Source organism: Oryctolagus cuniculus, chromosome 10 (genome assembly GCF_964237555.1).
Source record: "Oryctolagus cuniculus chromosome 10, mOryCun1.1, whole genome shotgun sequence".
Lineage (NCBI taxonomy): Eukaryota > Metazoa > Chordata > Mammalia > Lagomorpha > Leporidae > Oryctolagus > Oryctolagus cuniculus.
In genome coordinates this window covers 42,454,996-42,475,195 of record NC_091441.1, presented here as the reverse complement: position 1 = coordinate 42,475,195, position 20,200 = coordinate 42,454,996, and the positions used below count along the sequence as shown (strand labels likewise).

At 44.5% G+C, this 20,200-nt stretch overlaps 1 protein-coding gene across 6 annotated transcripts in view; it reads left to right on the top strand.

Annotated features, from left to right (window-relative positions):
• Positions 1–20,200, top strand: part of MAPRE2 (microtubule associated protein RP/EB family member 2) — a 161,629-nt gene that overhangs the window by 119,255 nt on the left and 22,174 nt on the right. For all 6 annotated transcript variants that reach the window (XM_051852031.2, XM_070050305.1, XM_051852029.2 and 3 more), the window contains one exon: positions 944–1,157. In XM_051852031.2, the coding sequence (XP_051707991.1) occupies positions 944–1,157 (214 nt within the window). The remainder of the gene's footprint in view (positions 1–943; positions 1,158–20,200) is intronic.

Genomic DNA, 20,200 nt, shown 5'->3' with positions numbered 1-20,200 from the left:
TCTGACAGACACCCTAGCCCGTCACTCTCTCAGGGTTCACGTTGAACTAGAATTCCCACCAAGGATGTAGGAAGAAAAAAGTGGGGAGGGTCCAATTCCAGTAGTGAGGGACCTTTCATTTTACTTTCAATGTAGTGGCCCCTGGATCAGAGCAATCAGGCCACCTGTTGACCTTATCCTGATCTTGAAGGTTTCTACAAGACCTGTATCGGGCATACTGGATGCCTCTTTAGGTTGCAGTCGAAAAGAATGACTGTGAGAAGCCAAGCTTCCCCGGTGGGAAGTCGGTGTGAATGCTGTGCACCTGCTCTTCCGAGGGGCTTCTGGGACCTCTCAGCCTCCATTTCTCCTGACCACAACCAGCAAGCCAGCTGTGCTCCCGCATGGGCCAGGAGATAAGGAGACCTGCACTGTGGTGAATTTCACTTATGCTCTACATTGTAAATAGGCTGTGGAAAACTCATTTTGTTTCATACAAACCCTTAGATTGGTATACATTTTCATTGATAGGGATCTTACTCCTTTGCACTGTCTAGTAGCTACAATCGTTGGAAGAATTTATTGCAACACATCTGGACCCAGCATTACCAAGAAATGAAGAGAACTCATCATTCTGGAAAGAGCACAACATTCCAGGCCGATGTTTTCGAGGGGAGATGTTTTGACAGTAAATAAAGTAGGGGCTGAGGATACTCCTCCTTTTCTCTGGTTTGTTCAAAAGCATTAAATATTCCGGGAGAACCAACTATGATGTTTCAGTATGATTAAATATGGTGAAAAACTGTATTAGTTCTAGAATGTAGCTGGCTAAAAAAAGAGCAAGACTGATTGTCATGAATTGCACGTAGGAATCATCTTTTCTGTTTTACTGAGGGAGCACTTCCGTCGTATTAAAGCAAACAAGCCTGAGGTCCTTGATTCACGTGGTGATTTTATATTATAGGTAATTCCAGTGGAGAAGCTAGTGAAAGGCCGTTTCCAAGACAACCTGGATTTTATTCAGTGGTTTAAGAAATTCTATGATGCTAACTACGACGGGAAGGAGTATGATCCCGTAGAGGCTCGGCAAGGGCAAGATGCGATTCCTCCCCCTGACCCTGGTGAACAGATCTTCAACCTGCCAAAAAAGTCGCACCACGCTAACTCGCCCACCGCAGGTACTGTGAAGTGAGGTCATCTCAGACCCTCCCGTGCGCCACAGGCTGGCTGTGACTGATTCTTCCCAGCGGTCAGTCTCTTAATGCCTTTGGATGGTTTCTGTTATGGTCTGCTTGACATTTTTCTTCCTGTGACCCATTTGTCCTGAGTCCAGTGATCCCAATTTAAATTCTTAAGAATTTAAGAAGGCAGAGTTATTCTTGTTCTATCACTGAAGTAGGACGTTCAGCTAACAACAGATTTCCTTTTCCTTCTAATTTTTCTGAGAAATCTCAAGTCATCTGTTTAGGTTTTTGACCGAAATATTTTTACTGCTTACTTGCTGGCAGTACAGACCAGAACATAAACTGATTTATGCTGCTGAGTATGAGTCATCATCTGTAATACTTCAGAGGAAATTCAGGAACTATCTATTCCGTCTCCTGTAAGGGCAGTGCCAGTTCTTATATGAAATATTCAGCAACACTTCATTTACCCAGCTTTGTCCAAAAATGAAGTCATGCAGGTTGAATATGTGGAACTTTAAATTTTTCTTAACTTTTGTGGATACAAACCTTTATAAAATGTGTTATAAGCATCCCCGACATAAAAAGCAGCCTTTACCAGGTGGAATGGGCTCCTGTAAAACTGGATCATTATATAAACTTCTTATCGTAAGTACTGGGCACACAAACAGTGAAAACCTCTGAAACCATTTGTTTCCATCCTAAATGCAGAGCCCAGTTAAACTGTTAAACCAGAAACCTTAATTTTGTCATGAATACAAGTTCTTTCTTTATGCGAGACCTCCAATCAGAATGGGTTAGAAATGGTTAACAATACTACATAGGTAGTAATAGCTTCATATAATCAATTTGCCTCACTGTTAAGAAACCTTTCTTTTGGCCGGCGCCACGGCTCAATAGGCTAATCCTCCTCCTGCGGCTCCGGCACACCGGGTTCTAGTCCCGGTCAGGGCACCGGATTCTGTCCCGGTTGCCCCTCTTCCAGGCCAGCTCTCTGCTGTGGCCCGGAAGTGCAGTGGAGGATGGCCCAGGTCCTTGGGCCCTGTACCCACATGGGAGACCAGGAGAAGCACCTGGCTCCTGGCTTTGGATCGGCATGGTGCACCGGCTGCAGATATTGATATGAGTACTGAATGGACATATGAGGGTAAAAGAGCTAGCTCAGGCATGATTTTTTGGTTTGCCTCACACAACTGGATGGATGGGCGTACTGTTCAATCTCAGAGTCACTTTCATCTTAGAGCGTGGCTCAGACCCTCCTGTTACCTGCAGTGCTGTAGGAGAACCAGATCTGGGAAGGGATCCTAAGTTTGTTTTGAACATGCTGAGTCTGACATTCCTTTGTGGCATCTGAGAGATCTGAGTCGTGAAATGCCCATGTACGATATGTGTGGTTATGTGCACGTGTACACACGTGTGTCTGGAACTCAAGTGTAGGCTGGAGATAAACATTTGTAAGTCTTCCCGATGTTCATGCAGCTGAAGCTGGATGTGAATACAGAGTGGACTAGGGGAGTCTAATGTTGAAAGGTTGAGTTGAGAGATGTGGCCTGGGCTTGCCTCAAACAGAAAAGATGTCAGAAAAGTTGAAGAAACTAGGGAGTACTGTCTCAGGGAAGCACAGGAAGGGAGATAAATGGTCAGCAGTCAGTCTGCTGAGAAGTCAAGCAAAAGGAAGGCCTAACCCTGCACCCATGTGGGAGACCAGGAGGAAGCACCTGGCTCCTGGCTTCGGATCAGCGCAGCGCCAGCCGTGGCAGCCATTTGGGGGGTGAACCAACAGAAGGAAGACCTTTCTCTCTGTCTCTCTCTCACTGTCTATAACTCTACCTGTCAAATAAAAAAAAAAAAAGAGAGAAAAAAGAAAGAAAAGGAGGCCTGGAAGAGTCCATTGCATTGCCCAACTTGGAGATCATTCAGTGGAACGACAGGACCAGGGATCGGCTGAGGAGTGAGTTGGAGGAAGGGAATTGAGAAAGCATAAAAATCCAACTTAAGGGCCATCGAATGGATGAGCCTATACAGAGTAAAGATAATGTAATGTAGATCTTTGGAAAATACATTCTTGCAAAGGGGAAGGAAGAGGAGGACACTGAGAAAAAGGTGAACGTGAGGAAGAAAACCGGGAGGTCTGTGCATCAGAGAGCAGGCAGGAGATTTCTAGAAGGGGGGGGGGGGTCAGCAATAGTGCCAAATATTAATTGTGAAGACATTAAGGAGGATGAATCTTGCAAATAGGCCAAGGAAATCTGACTCCTAGGAGGTGATTAATAGTCCTTTAGGGAACTGGTCCATTAAAATGCTGAGGGTGTGCGCCTGGATTGCAGCAATTTAAGAAGGGCATGTGGAGTGTGGCAGTGGAGACAGTAGATTGGACCTGCAGCTGATTTGTCAGGAAAATAAAAACACTTGGCTAGTGGAGGAAAACGAGCTGAAAGTAAGACTGGAAGAAGAATGGTATTTTTTAGTGGTTTTTCTTTTTTTGAGACACAGAGAGAAAGACAGTTCCCATGCACTGGTTCCTTCCCCAAATGCCTGCAACAGTCAGGAGCTGGGAGTTCACTCTTCAGTCTGCCGTGGGGTGGCAGGGACACACATGCTTGAGTCAGCACCCACTGCATCCCAGGATGCGCATTAGCAGGAAGCTGACTGGGGAGTGGAGCTGCCGCGTCAGCTCAGATGTGAGTCAGGCACTCAGATAGGATTGCAGGGATCCCAGACGGCATAGTAACTGCTATGCCAAACTCCCAGCCCAGTATTTTTTTTTCCTGTTTTTGTTTGCTTTTAGGATAAGGCAGAGTGAATGGATTTGTAAGATAGTGGAAGGTCCATGGAAAATGAATAATTGAAAATAGGAAAAAGAGGGGAAATTAGTGGTGTACGACCCTGAAGCTGGAGTAGGGGGAATGTGGTTAGGGCACAGAAAAGGATTCTAAAGGAGTAGTGGGAATATTTATTTTCTGGAGCATATGTGATGGGAGAAGTTGGGTGAAAACTAAGCACAGGAGTTGAGGAAGCAAAAATTTATGGCAGGTAAAACTGGCTTTCTCCCTTTGTCAGCAGCTTCCATCAGTCTGGGAGCTGCAGGAGAGAAAGGGGCCAGTGGTCTCCCAGAGTCTGGGAATGAGGAGACAGATGGAGTGGGAGGAGATGGAGGTGAGAAAATCAGGGGTGGCTGGTATTTCTCATCTTAAAGTCATTTTTCAACTGCCATTTTTTCCAAGTTTTTAGTAGTGAAATTGGATAGACCTCAGAATATTTTTCTTCTCCAATCATAATGTATCTTTAAATTTTTTTTTTTTTGCATTGGCACCAACACTCCTCCCCCAAACAGAACTGTCATTATGCTGCCTTGGCCTCATTCTCTAGGAATTCCCCCATCTTTCACAGAAACCACAGAGAAACTTGTGCCATTTTGATAGAATGTCCTTGAACCTGAAAGAGAAATATATATTTCCCAGAGCTTAACCTCTCAGGTGTCAAAGCTCGTGAAACACATTAAAGTCAACAGATAATAAATTTGGGTTTTAATATCCCAGAAGTAGTAATTCCTGAATCTCTGTTCCTGATACCTTGGAAGATGGCCCAACTCCCTGGGCCCCTGCACCCACATGGGAGACCCGAAGGAAGCTCCTGGCTCCAGATCGGCGTTGCCACCATCTGGGGAGTGAACCAGTGAATGGAAGACCTCTCTCTGCCTCTGCTTCTCTGTAACTCTGGCTTTCAGATAAAATAAAAAATCTTTTTAAAAAAGGAAGAGGAAGAAAAAAATAGGAAGAGGCAAGTATTTTTTTTTAAGATTTATTTATTTACTTGAAAGAGTTAAACAGAGAAGGAGGGGCAGAAAGAGAAGAGAGGTCTTCCATCGCTGGTTCACTCTCTAATTGGCCGCAGCAGCCGGAGCTGCGCTGATCCAAAGCCAGGAGCAAGGAGCTTCTTCTGGGTCTCCCATGCAGGTGCAGGAGCCCAAGGACTTGGGCCATCTTGTTACTGCTTCCCCAGCCCACAGCAGAGAGCTGGATCAGTAATGGAGCAGCCAGGACTCGAACCAGCATCCATATGGGATGCTGGCACTGCAGGTGGCAGCTTTACCCGCTACACCACAACGCTGGCCCTGGAAGAGGCAACTTTAAGTGCATTATGCCCTCATTTTTCTAGAGGTCATGTATCCAGTTATTGGGAATACAGCAAAGAAAATGTAAGCCAAAATGTATTCTGAAAGTCAGAATAGGTGCCGTAAAATCTATGCCATAAAACTCATGTACTTCACGCATGAGACAGTTTCTAAGGCACTTATCCAGAGTCTGTATTGCTCATTCTTAATGTGAACACACAGTCATGCATCACTGAATGATAGGGACATGTACGGAAGAACGTGTCATTAGGCACTTTTGTCATTGTGCAAGCATACAGTGTACTTTATACAGACTGAATTGGCTATGACATCACTAGGCAACATAATCTGAGGGGGCCACACCATATTTGTGGTCTGTCATTGACCAAAATATAGCTGATTGTTACACAGCACATGACTGCAATTACGATAAGCAAAATGAACCAATGATGGGAACTCTTTGTATCTCTCTGCGTCTCAAGCAATAGTTAAAAATATTTTTAAATATGGATACCATTTACTTGGGGATACAAAACATTCTTTTTAGAGTGAGGATTTAATAGGCACAGAATGAATGACTGTATTTGTGATGCCTACAGGAGCTCTAAAAGAGCTCAAGTATAAGAACTGGTCTCCAGGGCCGGCATTGTAGCCTAGTGGGTAAAGCTGCTGCCTGTGACACCAGCAACCCATATGGGTGCCAGTTCAAGTCCTGGATGGTCCACTTCTGATCCAGCTTACTGCTAATGTGCCTGGGAAGGCAGCAGAACAAGTGCCTGGGCCCCTATACCCACATAGGAGACCTTGAAGAAGAGCCTGGCTTTGGTCTGGCCCGGCCCTGGTCATTGTAGCCATTTGGGGGATGAATCAGTGTATGGAAGATTGACCTCTCTAACTCTGCCTTTCAAATAAATCTTTTAAAAAAAGCAATAAACATGGAAATTTGGTTTCTCAGCTCATAACTTTATTAGGACAAGAAGTACACAGGTATCAACGAGACAAACCATAAAAAAAAAAGCCAACAAAACCTTAATAAAGAGTTTGTTATCCTGGGATCTCTATTAGAAAATCAGTGAGCTCCAGGACTCCAGTAGCTCCTGAAGTGTGTGACACCAGCATGCAGTCATCCATACTCTGGTAGATCACTCCTGATTCTTAGGATTCTGCTGTACTTCTCTGTTTAATACTGGCCTGGAGTCATTTCCCCCATGAATTATTTCTGCAGTTCTATACTGGTCTCCTTCCATCTGGTCTGAAACTACTCAAAGCCATTCTCTTCACATACAAGTCTAATTTTGTCCATTCAAAAATTTAGGGCAAGTTAAAGTGCTTGATGAGATGAGGATCAGCCATCTGGGACGTTCACATATCTGTATCCCATTTGTCTCGCAGCACTGCCAGGTTAGTCAGTGAGCGGTAATTTCTGTTCCCGCCTCCAAGCCTTGGTCATTTCTTAATTATATACATTAGCAAAACAAACCATGGCTGGTATAATTGTAAACAGAAGAAGGTCCTCAATTATTTTTCCCTGTTAGACTTTGGAATACTTGATTCATTTTGCAGTGGATTTATCTTTCCCCACATGTTTCCTTAGGCTAATATTAAAGTTAACTTGCATGTCCTACCTGTAGTATTACGCATTGAGAGCAGTAAGTGGTAGTCCTAAGGCGTCCTGTATGACAAAGAGGCCAGATTAGAGTGGAAGAAGTGTTCACAGAGTGGATTATCCACGTGGTAATTGAGAGATCTGTTTATATTAGCAAGGAAAAAAATGTGCTTTTACATCATACTGACTACTGTTGCCGTGCATCAGAGGTTGCGTAGTTGTGAAATACGAAATGAAATACACACTGCACCTACTTGATGCATTCTGTTTTTGTGAGAACATGTGAGATGTTCCTGCCTCTTCAGTACAGATAAAAGCTTTTCTTCTGTGGAGTCACAGAAGACATTGAGTAGTTTGGTATCTATGTGTAGTTGGGCAACTTACCTGTCCCATGACAAGTTTTGGCATAACCAGAGGTTGTCACATAAGCGTAACTGGTTGCTAGGCAAGTTTTATTCTGTCTCCATTCTGAGGGGTTGCATCTTGAATCAGTTTTAACCTGCCAACCATGACCATATTTTAAAATACACGTTTTCATAATGGTAGATATCTATTAAGTGCATGTCACTGTGAATCATGATGTTCATAAATTTATTGCTAGGTGCCACACTTAAAACTCGAGGTAGCTGTCTCGGGGATCCATTTTTACGTGTGCGTACTTGCTGGACTTAAAAGGAGATTCCAAGTTACGGTTTCTATAGCAACCATAGCTTAGCTACTTTGCAAATTCACATGCATTGACTTATTTAAATCAAACTCATATATACAAATATAGTCTGATGGATTTAGAGTTGCTGTGGGACTTCAGTCTGAGCTTTCTCTCTGCTTTAGGGCCTTTAGTGTTTCAGTCTGAAAATCAGATTAATAGAAATGCTAGAGCAGTTGGTTTTAAAAAGGAAACAACGTAAGAAGCATAGAATAATGTATTTGAACAATCATAATTAAGTATAAATTTAAGTAAATCCCAATAATCCTTTTCAAAAACTATTGAATATTCAAATACTCTTCATTCTCAGTCACCTTTAATTTTGGGCTCTCTGAGGCTCTTCATAGGAGTACAGCCTTAAAAGGTGTTCATTTATTTGTTTAGCAATGTACGAGCCTTCATTGAGCACCTGTAATCCAAGTCAGCAGCACTTCACACCTTTTTTTTGCTTTTACTTTGTTTTGTTTTGTGTTGTTTTTTAAGAGGCAGTGAATCATGGCAGTTAGAGTGGTTCTTATTCTTGTTCTCATCTCAGCTTTGTGGCCCGGAATATGGCCTGTTAGTGAAGGCACCATATGCACTTGAAACAAATGTATGTTCTGCAGTTGCTCATTGTGTATTGTTTTAGAAATCTCATTAGATCAAGATGGTTAATAGTGTTACTCAGATCCTCACAGAAGTTTTCTGTTTTTGTTTTTGTTTTACCCCAGTGTGTGGTCTAGTTCTAACAATTGCTGCATAGAGGGTGTTAAATTTTCCTTCACTGATTGTGGAATTATTTCTCCCTTTAATTCTCTCAAATTTTATTTTCTATATTTTGGCTTTTATTAGGTGCATGCAGGTTTTGATTGGTAAATGATCATGTTGATTTGTCCATTTTTGGGGGGAGAGGACTGTTCCTCTTTAACAATGCTCTTTGTTTTGAATCTATTTTACCTTAAATTAATACAGCCATACTGGCTTTCTTAACACTCTCTGTTAGCCTGGTATATATATTTCCCCATGATAGATTAGATTTCCACCCATCTTTGTCTTTATGTTTAAAATGTTTCTCTTGTAGGTGGCACATAATTGGGTCTAGTTTTTCTGTTCATTCTGATCACCTCTGCCTTTTAATTGGAGTGTCTAGACTGTTTATATTTAATGTGATTACTGATCTGGTTGGATTTAGTTCTGCCATATTATCATTTGTCTTATTTTTTGCCCCCTCTGTTTTTTGGTTTCACCATTTCTCTTTTTCTTGTCTTCTTCTAGATTTTAAAAATACGTTTCAGAATTTTATTTTAATTTATCCATTGCCTTTTTAACTACATATCTTTATATTAAGTCTTTGGTGTTTAAAGATTAAAATACTTATTTTTTTATAGTGTACTTAAATTAATATTGTATAACTTCATATAAGATATGAAACTTTTCAACCCCCTCAATATTTATCATAGTTATCATAGCTACATACAGTAAAATATAAGTGATATAACTTTTACACTAAACCCACATTTTGCTATACACAGTGACTTTGGAGCATTGGAAATATGTTTATTAAGATGAACTACAGCTGGTGCTGCGGCTCACTAGGCTAATCCTCCACCTGCGGCGCCAGCACCCCGGATTCTAGTCCTGGTTGGGGTGCCGGATTCTGTCCCAGTTGCTCCTCTTCCAGTCCAGCTCTCTGCTGTGGCCCGGGAGGGAAGTGGAGGATGGCCCAAGTGCTTGGGCTCTGCACCTGCATGGGAGACCAGGAGGAAGCTCCTGGCTTCAGATCAGCACAGCGGCCAGCCATAGTGGCCATTTGGGGGGTGAATCAATGGAAGGAAAACCTTTCTCTCTGTCTCTCTCTCACTGTCTAACTCTACCTGTCAAAAAAAAAAAAAATGAACTGTATGTTTAAAATGTATACTGGACTTAGAAGACTTATGAAAAATGTAAAATATCTAATTTTTACATTGATTACATGCATAAATGTGTATATGTTTTGCATATGTTGAAAATAGTCTCTTACTTTTTTTGATGTGGCTACTAGAAAATTTTAAATTACTTATGTCACTCATATAATTCCTAGTAAGTAGTGCTGCTTTATATTCATATGGGATGGATGGCAGCACAGTTAAAGATGCTTCGTGGGACTCCCGCATTCTATATTGGAGGGCTTGGGTGTGAGTCTCAGCTGTGATTCCAATTCCAGCTTCCTGCTATGTACATTCTGGAAGGCAGCAGGTGATGGCTCAGATACTGGAGTCCCTGCCACCTTTGTGGGAGACCCAAACAGTTCTGGGCTCCTGATTTCAACCTGACCCAGTCCCACTGTTGTAGACATTTAGGGAGCGAACCAGAGGATGGCAGATTTCTCTCTCTGTATCTGTCCCTCTGCCCTTCAAATAAATAAATATATGTTTTCTTTCTAGCTATCACTCTCTCAAATGAATTTTAAAGAAAAATAGTAACTTTTTATATTTTTACCATTTCCCTTGTTCTTCATTCCTGAACATCTTGAGTTTCCCTCTGGTTTTTTGTGTTATAGTAAAGATTCAATGGCAATGCCTATTTTAGTGTTCCTTTTTCTATAAATGTCTTTGTCTTACCTTAATTCTTAATATTTTCACTAGACACTGGATTGAAACCTTTTTTCCCTGTTCAAGCACTTTAAAGATGTTATCATTGTCTAATTTTCGAGATAAGAATTGCACAGTCATCAAATCATCTTCCCCTATTTGGTGTATATCATTTTCTTTGGGCGCAGTAAAGACTTTCCCTTTTGTCTGATTTTTCAGTAATGTGATTGTTGATGTGTATAATCATGGGACTGTGGAATTCATCTTGTTTTAGTATTAATTAAGCTTGCTGAATTTATAACTTTATGTCTTTGGTAAATTTTCAGCATTATTTTTTTTCAAATAGTTTTTTACCTCCATTCTTCCTATCCTTTCTTGCTAGGACTCTACTTATAAATATCTTAGAGCTTTTTAAATTATACTGCAGGTCTCTGAACTTTTCCCAATCTTTACTTCCTGTCGTCTTTTATAGGTTTCTGTTGATAATCTTCACATTCACCCCTGTCTGTCCTGTCATCTCTGTTCTGTTGAGCACATTTTAAAAATTCAGCTATTGTGTTTTTGAGGGTTTATTTTTATTTTTGTTTTTTCCTTCTCTGCTGAGTCACCCACCTTTGCATTCATTGTGACCATATTTTCCTTTAGGTCACTAAGCATGGTTGGCAGCTACTTTAATTCTCTGCTAATTCTACCATCCTGGCTATCTCACAGTTGGCATCTGTTAACTCCCCATTCCTTTGAGAATATTTCACATTTTTCTGGCTCTTTGTGCGTCAAATGCTTTTGGATTACATCCTAGTTACTACGAATGTAAATGTTGTAGAGACTAGGTTTTGTTACATCACTGCAAAGAGTGTTGATGTTTTTGACACAACTCAGAGTCTAAGGGGAAAGTACTCGAGAAATTAACTCCCATGTAAGAGGTCCCTACCTTAGCTTCAGGCCTAAGCCCTCACGTAGGACTTCTTTTTCTTTGTTGTCTTCAAGATGTACATCGCCATTTGCCTTTTGAGAAAAATCCATTGTTTAGCCTCAAATATTGGTCTTTTCCCAAAGCCACCATTTACTCTAGGAAATGTATTGTCTCATATCTGCTCTATAAACTAACACAATCCATGATGGCATTGGACTTCCTGGAGCCCTCTGGTCCCTTCATCAAGATGAGTCATGGTTATGTACTTCAGGCTACGATTTTGCAGTCCCCTGTCACCTAACTATATACCCTCCTACCCACTGTCTACCTTTTCATGAATTAAATGCTAATTTTCAGAGCTCAGACAGTACAAACTCAATACAAGGAAGAGATGGATTTTTCTTACCATCCCTGTAATTAGCAAGGCTTGTTTTCAAACAGAAGTTAGCACTTCCCATTATTATATGGAATAACATTTGTATCTTTCATATAACCCGTGTACCATATCAGCATTGCATTCCATTGGCCTATTCCTATTCAGAAATGCTCTGATTGCTAAGCTGCATAGCAGGTAATGGCTGCTGTCCTAGCTATAATAAGACCTGAAGAACATGGAAAGAAACACTTTAATGGCCCAGCTAACTGAATTCTTGGAAAGGATCCCCTACTCCCTGGAAAAATAGGAGTAGTGGTGGTTGTATTCTTTCAGTTCCATACTATTGTAGCTAAACTAGTTACATAAGACACATTGCCATGCTTTGGGATACTTTCTCCTCAAAGAGTAATTAAAACTACATGTCACCACTGGCTTAGTCCCTGTAGGTGCTATAAGAAACTAGCATAGGCCGGCGCCGCAGCTCACTAGGCTAATCCTCCGCCTTGCGGCGCTGGCACACCGGGTTCTAGTCCCGGTCGGGGCGCCGGATTCTGTCCCGGTTGCCCCTCTTCCAGGCCAGCTCTCTGCTGTGGCCAGGGAGTGCAGTGGAGGATGGCCCAGGTGCTTGGGCCCTGCACCCCATGGGAGACCAGGAAAAGCACCTGGCTCCTGCCATCGGATCAGCGCAGTGCTCCGGCCACAGCGCACCGTCCGTGGTGGCCATTGGAGGGTGAACCAATGGCAAAGAAAGACCTTTCTCTCTGTCTCTCTCTCTCACTGTCCACTCTGCCTGTCAAAAAAGAAAAATAAAAAGAAACTAGCATAAACTGGATAGCTTATGAACAGCAGACATTGCTTTCTCACAGTTCCGGGGTTAGGGAAGGCAGGATCAGGGTGCTGGCAGACTCAGTGGCTGGTGTGGGCCCATTCTTCATAAATGGCACCTTCTCGCTATGTCTTCAGATGGCAGAAGAGGCAGGCAAACTCCTTTGGGCTTCTTTTGTGAAGGGCACTAGTCTCATTATTGAGACTGCCCTCATACCTAAGGCCTCACTTCACTCACAATGTCATGGTTTTCTATCACATTGAGGACGGTGGTGAGGGGATGGGTGGCAGATGGAACGCAGGCGTTCAGACTGCAGAACTTGCCTGTAGTGATGATAAAACCGCAGCAGAAGAGACAAGGCCAGGACACTGCATGTCTGCGAGTTTTTAATTTTGGACTCAGAGAAGAGCCAAGAAGCATGAGGAATTGAGGATATCCCCGGCAGTGTTTCTGGAAGTCATGCATTTTTTCATTTCCACCCCGATGTGTATGCTTACTGAGACGGCATGTTTGGCAGATGATTTACTAAATCAATTTATAATATTTACTTTAGATTTCTGGAATCAAAATATGTACACAGTTTTCTCTAAAACTAGAGCTTGGTAAAGCACCGAGACCAAAGCCTATAAAACGTCGTGGCCCTGTTACTGTAGAGGTATAACGCTTAAATCAAACTGTAACCTGAACAGAAGGTTTTTCATGACAGGGGAAGTGCACACCTTTAAAATGTAAAGGGAATAATATTTGCAAATACATATTGAGCACATACTAAGTGCTACCTAGTTCTGATCACTTAATGGATTAGCTCATTAGCTTCACAGCAAACCTAAAAGGTATGTATTATTATTACCTCCATATAAGAAAACTGAGCAACAGAGAGGCTCAGTACTGTGCCAGGTTCACACTCTAGAAGCCCAGCACTCACGATTTGAATCCTGACACTGGGATTCCATACTGTGAGCCCATACTCTGTAGCCATTATATTATATTGCTTCTTTCAAATATCACAGCTAGAGTCTTGTTTTATATTCTTATCTCCTCCCCACACTATACTGAACCACAGTAAATTTTCACAAAACAACTCAGATTGCATAGTGTAGGGAGGAAATAAAAGTTTTTGCAAACTGACTAATGTTTGAAACAACATTGTGAGCACACACTGTTCTGTGGGGATGACATGATTTTTTAATAAGAATGACTTCTTTAAAAGTTTGAAAATATTCCCATTCATTCTCACAGTAGGGTCTTCAGTGAGAGTGACTGTATTTTATCTGTATTTCTAAATACAAGACATGGGAGGTCACTTATTCCAGTCCAAAAGCAGAGATGTGAATAAAGCCCAGAATTCTAAGCCCTGGATTAGTAAGACTGCCAGTCCCTGAATTCTCACCCCTCAGTTCACAGAACTTCATGCAGACATGGCCTGAGAGGTTTCAACGTGAACAGGAAGTCCTTGTGCTAACATCCGCATGTATTTCAGCAAGCCAGACGCTGTCCCTTCACATGGCTCTGCACAAGAATGTGCTGGAAAGCACGCCACCCTAGCCCCTTTGCACACAGTAGCAGTCATTCTTACAGAGCCTACCCTTACACACTTCACAGTACTTGTCCGTTCTGCCCCTCCTCCCCGGGTTGCTCCATGTACAGGTGTCATAACTTAAGAGTTTGCTTCTCAGCCTGAGCAAACCTCGTCAGATCTCAGAAGATGGTGACTTAGCATTCCTTCTGCTTCTGTAAGCAGAATATCACAGACAGAAAGCTGGATAGGAAGAGGAGCAGCCGGGACTAGAACCGGCGCCCATATGGGATGCCGGCACCTCAGGCCAAGGCTTTAAACTGCTACACCATAGCACCGGCCCCTATTTACTTTTACTGGAAGGGCAAAATGACAGAGAGGGAGAATCACAGATCTCCCATCTACTGGTTTAATCCCCAAATGCCTGCAACAGCTGAAGCTGGGCCAGGCCAAAGCCAGGAGCCAGAACTCCATCCAGTTCTCCCCTGCCCTCATCTACTGTCTCCCAGGATGCATTAGCAGGGAGCTAGTTTAGAAGTGGAGGAGCCGGGAATCAAACCAGCACTCCAGTATGGGAAGTGGGCAGCCCACGTGGCAGCTTACCATTTTGACTTGAAGAATTTCACAAAATCTCTTTGAATCAAGTTTTCTAAACTGTAAACCCATTCTTTTTCAGTCGTTGTTCCCCAGTGTCTGACACATAGGGGATCCTTCTTTAATATTGGTCGAGTTGAATGAATGTAAATTGAATTCCTTCAGTGTTCACTGGGATCAAGGAAAATGCAATACGGAAGCCAACACATGGCTGTCTCTGAAGTGCTCTCCAGCCATCTCCGTTGTCAGAAGTCCTTTGCTCTGTAACTTGGAAAGTGCATGGTGTAGGGTAGCATTTAGTATAAAAGCTAAGCCCCTACATGGGACACCTGCATCCCATATCAGAGTGCCCGGGTTCAAGTGCCAGCCCTGCTCCCAGCTCCAGCTTTTGCTGATGCAGACCTTGGGAAGGTAACAGATGGTGGCCCAATTTCTTGGGTCCCTGCCATCCATGTGAGAGATCCTGGCCCCTGGCTTCAGCCTGGCCCACCCTCTGCCATTGTAGGCATTGGTGGGGGGTGAACCTGCAGAAGGAGGAGCACTGTCTTGCTCTTTATTTCCCTCTCTACATCTCCTAAATAAAAATGTTAAAAGAAAGTACTATTGTGCACCAGACAGTAGCTCTGAAAATTTAGACAACAAATTATTTCTATTTTTTGGATTCCTTGTCTTTTTTGTGAAAGCTATAACTAAAGCCTCATTTTCTCATTTTGTCTCTGAACAAGTGTTTGTTGTGGCATCGTATAGAGATTCTAGAAGTCTACAATGATTCCGACAAGAACCCTGTTTCCTAGTAGCAAAACTTGATGACACATAACCAGTAATGACAAGGTGAGGTCAGGGCTCTTGGGGAATATAGGAAGACTACCTACCTGAGCTGCTCCAGCATGTTCTGTAAAGGTTTCCTGGGGGAAAAAAAAAAAAAAAGTGAAGTCCAGCTTCGACTTGATGAAGGCATAGAAGGCCAGGTGCAGGGTGGGGATGAGCGTTCCAGACAGAAGGAACAGGACGTGGAAGTCGAGAGCATGCATGTGCAGTGGTCACTGGAGCCCATGGTGTTCGGTATGGATCTTGACTCGTAAGGGTTCCCTTGCAGCACGGCCATTGCTGTTGGTACCAGCGGGGGAAAATCACCAACTTAGCCACCCAAAACAACAGACACGAATAAAAGTTTGTGAGAAAGTAGAATTAAAGGATAAATTTGTTTTGATACTAAAACAATCTAAAAACCATGCATAGTTTTTGCATACTTTGTGTTTCCCATGAGCCTTTGGAAGACCTGTCTTGTCTTACAGATTCTAAAGTCCAGGCACAGCTTAGCTGGGCTGTCTGCTGCATAGGCTTGCCAGCCTGCAGTGAGGGGATCCACAGGGGCTGTGATGTCAGCAGTCTCAACTGGAGGACACACTTCCAAGCCCCGTTGGATTCTTGCCAGTTCCCTTGCAACTACAGAACCTAGGCTTTAGTCCTGCTGGAGGCCACTCTCAGGTCCTAGAGGCCATGTGCATCTCCTTGCCACCTGGGCTTTTCCAACAGAAGTGCTCGCTTTATGGCAGCTACTCCCTGGAGGCCAACAAGGAGGACTCTGGCCAGCATGTTTACCAGTCAGTCAGTGTCTTCTCTGGAGTGACATGATGGCGGGCATGACCCCCCATCACCTTTGCCGCAATCTGTTGGTTGGTGTCCCACCTGCACTCAGGGAGCCCAGTGTTTTACAGAGGGAGGCATAAGCACCAGGAAGCAGAGATGGTCGGGCTGGGAGACATCTTAAGGGCTGTTGGTCCCACATGGTTTACCCTTCATTAGACAGACTGTTGGGAGCCACTGCAAGGTTAAAGCAAAACTTGGCTCTGCAGTGTGTAGAGAACCCATGTTGGAAGGTGCACATGTGCAGTCCGGAAGACTGGCTAACCTGTGGGTCAAGAGGCTAACCTCAGGAAGGTGGTAGCACTGTGGGTTAGAGACTTTGAGATACACTCACAGATGGGGTGACTACTGGGATGTGAGAAGTAAAGGCAGGGAAGAAACCAAGGGTAAATGGCACACATGGTTCTGGCTGGGTCGTTGGTTGATAAAGCAGAGGATTGTAAGCAGTACCCATCTGGGGGAAGTAGAGGAGAGTGATGTTTCAAGCAGGCTCTGCTCACGGCTCTCTGTTCCCCTGCCTCCACCCTGCTCTGTGGCCACGGAGCATCTCTCTCACCTGGCAGGGGTGTGTGGGTGAGGTTGTGTTGATGGAGCACAGCAAGCTTGCCACCATCAGAAAAACAACCAACAGCCCTGGGCTTGTTAGCTGGAAGTCATCTGGACTCTGAATTAAAGGACAGTTTATCCCAAAGGAAAGAAGTACTTGTGTTCCCAAAAAATGGCTGCCTTAGTTTATAAGCTCTTTCCTTAAATGACTGCTGGGTGCCAGAAGGACAGTGGCACCGGGCTGTCGTTGTCATGGTAACGTCTTTATTCTTGGCGGCTGGCTCGCCAGCCACTGCCTTCCCCAACGGCTGCAGCAAGCAGGCGAGGGGATATGCCTCTGAGTTACTGTTGGGATGTGATGTGTGGGAGTTTTATTGCAATGATGGATTTTCACCATTTCCACTGCTCTGAGAATGACTGGAAAATGGTATTTTAGACTAAGATGGTGGTGGAATCTGGTACTTAAGGTGTCTGGAACCTCGCTTCATTTTCTGCCAAGGTGCAAGAGGTATGAAAAGTCAGTAGTTTATCAAAAGAAATGCATACCACATTGAGATAAGTATTTAAAAGCTAAAATGTTTAATAGCAGAGCTGTTTCAAGATCCAGAGTACTTTCCTGCATGTTGTTTTGCCCTATGAAAAATTCTCTGAAACCAGAGTGACTCAAGCAGAGCCTGGAAAATACTGGAGAATCACATGACGGCTAAAAATAAGCACATCGTCTGCAGCAGGGACAGTAAGCAGAGCAGAAGTAACTCGGAGCGTGAGTGCTGCCACTCACGCACACGCACCCTGGAGCCAGCCTCTGCCCGCTTCTGGGGCAGCTTTGCCATTGCTGGGCAGCAGAGAGGGGTCCTGAGGAACCCTTGGGTGCTGTTCACTCAGTGCAGCAGCACCCACCTCCGCAGGGGCTCCTGACCTGCAACATGCCTCACCAATGTGCTCTCTGAGGGTAGAGCCACGCATCAGGTCGTGGAATGACCCCGGAGCCGGGGACTCACAGCTCTTGCCTCCCTGTGTCTCTTTGGAATCAATAGCAGGTGCCGTTGATCACAGAAGGTCCTTTTGTTGCTGTTAACGTCACAAGACAGAGTTTATATAACACAGCTGTGTATGTAGTCACTGTTCTATAGGGTGTAGAATAGCATTTTGTAAACTACAGTGCTGCAAATACTCAACCAAAAACAAAACAGGGGGCCGGTGCCGTGGCTCACTTGGTTAATCCTCCGCCTTTGGTGCCGGCATCCCATATGGGCACCGGGTTCTAGTCCCGGTTGTTCTTCCGGTCCAGCCCTCTGCTGTGGCCCGGGAAAGCAGTGGAGGATGGCCCAAGTGCTTGGGCCTCTGCACCCGCATGGGTGACCAGGAGGAAGCACCTGGCTCCTGGCTTCGGATCAGCGTAGCTCTGGCCATAGCAGCCATTTGGGGGGTGAACCAATGAAAGGAAGACCTTTCTCTCTGTCTGTCTGTCTCTCTCTCTCTCACTAACTCTATCTGCCAAATAAATAAATAAATAAAACAAAGTTCATCTTTCTCATGCGTAGAGGCATTACTTGGTGGCCTGCTGACTAGCACTCCTGTGTCTGCTCTCACTGCCACCTCTCCCTCCCTGGTGTGTTCTCAACACAGCAGGCAGCTCACACCACCGTGCCCAGGAGCCTCCTGACAGCCGCCAGTGAGGTCCTGGGTGCCCGGCCCCTCCAAACTCCTCTCTGACCACCTCTTCTCCTGCAGTGCCTCACCTGCTGCAGCCACCCGGCCAGGGGAAGCAGGGCCTTTGCCCGACCTTTGCACCTTTGCTGCCTGCACTGCTGTGCACCGGGCCGTCCAGATGGCTGCCCTCTCCACCTCCCTGAGGTCTTGGCTCAAACCTCACTTGCTCAGCCGGACCTTGAAGTCACTAATGGTTACTCCTGCACCTGGCCCATCCCTTGCTAGGATCCCAGACGTTGTGACTGTGGAGTTGTTAGGAGAGGAATGAACCTTCTGAGCTACAGTGACTCCCACACCTGCCGGCTGTAGCTCTCCCCTCCTGGCGTCTGTGGCGGCCTGCCTCCTGACTCCTGCAGAGAGCAGCTGCCAGTGGCACTCTCTGGTGTTCAGTGTGCTAGAGCTCTGTCTTTCGCGTGCACCTAGCCTGAGTATGGCCCATGGGAGTCCCTTAGGCCTGAGTGAGGAGCTGAGACTAGAGAGAACGATGGAGGGTGCTCAGGGTGTCCCCACAGTCCCCGGGTAAATGGACCCTTTGCCAGCCCCACCCTGCCCTGCTTCCCTCTTTCCATAGTACTTTCTAGTTTACTCCATCATTTACGTAGTAGGTGGCTGATTATCCATTTTCCCCATTGCGGTGTAAATCCTGGGGCCAGCATTGTGGCATAGTGGGGAAACCTCTACCTGTGTCACCGGCATCCCATATAATCCAAGTTCAAGTCCTGGCTGCTCCACTTCCAATCCAGCTCCTTGCTAATGCGCCTGGGAAGGCAGCAGAAAACAGCCCAGGTACTTGGACCCCTGCACCCATGTGGGAGCCATGGATGGAGTTCCAGACCCTTGATTTTTGGCCTGGCCCATTTGGAGAGTGAACCAGCATATGGAAGTATGGAAGATACATCTCTATCTACTCCCTCCCTCTGTACTCCCTAAGGGGTGTGTGTGTGTGTGTGTGTCCCCGTCCCAATCTCTCTCTTTCAAATTAATCAAGGAATCTTGGAAAAAAAAAAAAAAAAAAGACTGTAAATTCCACAAGGGCAGGCATCTTCTTTGGTTCATTCATTATTTTATCCCAAAAGCCTAAAAGCTTGCCAGATACATAACAGGGGTTCAGTAAATATTTGTTGTGTGAGTGAATGAATCGGAATGATTTAAGAAGAAGCACAGGGACTTGGGCCATGAACTGGTTTTCAAGATACAGACTGCATGGGGTGGGGAGATCTGACGCCTTGGAGCCCCCTGGTGAGCTATAGGTTAGTCAGTTTTGGTTTTTGGTTTTTGGTTTTTGTTTTCATTTCATTCGAAAGGCCCTGGAGTAGGGGCGTTTCTCCATCCACTGGTTCACTCCGCAAATGCCCACGATAGCCAGTGTCATGCCAGGCTGAAGCCAAAATCTAGGAACTCCATCTGGGTTTCCCACGTGGGTGGCAAGGACCCAAGTACTTGAACCACCATCTGCTGTCTTCCAAGATGTGCATTAGCAGGGAGCTTGATAGGAGCAGGGGTCCAGACCATGAAGCAGGCCTTACAACATGGGATGGGGGCATCCCAAGTGGTGTCTTAGCCCCTGCACTGTAATGCCTATCCCCACCCACTGTTAATCAACTTTCATAAAGGTTGTCTTTAAAGATGAGTCTAATTTTCTTATCATTTAAGCGGCTTGGTTTTTAATTTGCTAGTGTCTAGCAATGAGGTTAAGTGAACTTTGTTGTCATTAGTTAAATAAGGTCTCATTAGCTGAGTGAGAATTGTAAGGCCAGCTACCATTTATTGAATGCTTAGGATATGCCAGACTCTTGAGTATGAGTTTTCCATGTATTAACTCATACTCCTCCCAACTCTGAAAGACATAGGCACTGCTATTCCTCTCTCAAGTGGCAATGCCAAGATTCTTGGGAAGGACGTCCGCCCACGGAGCCCCCACTTTGGCACTG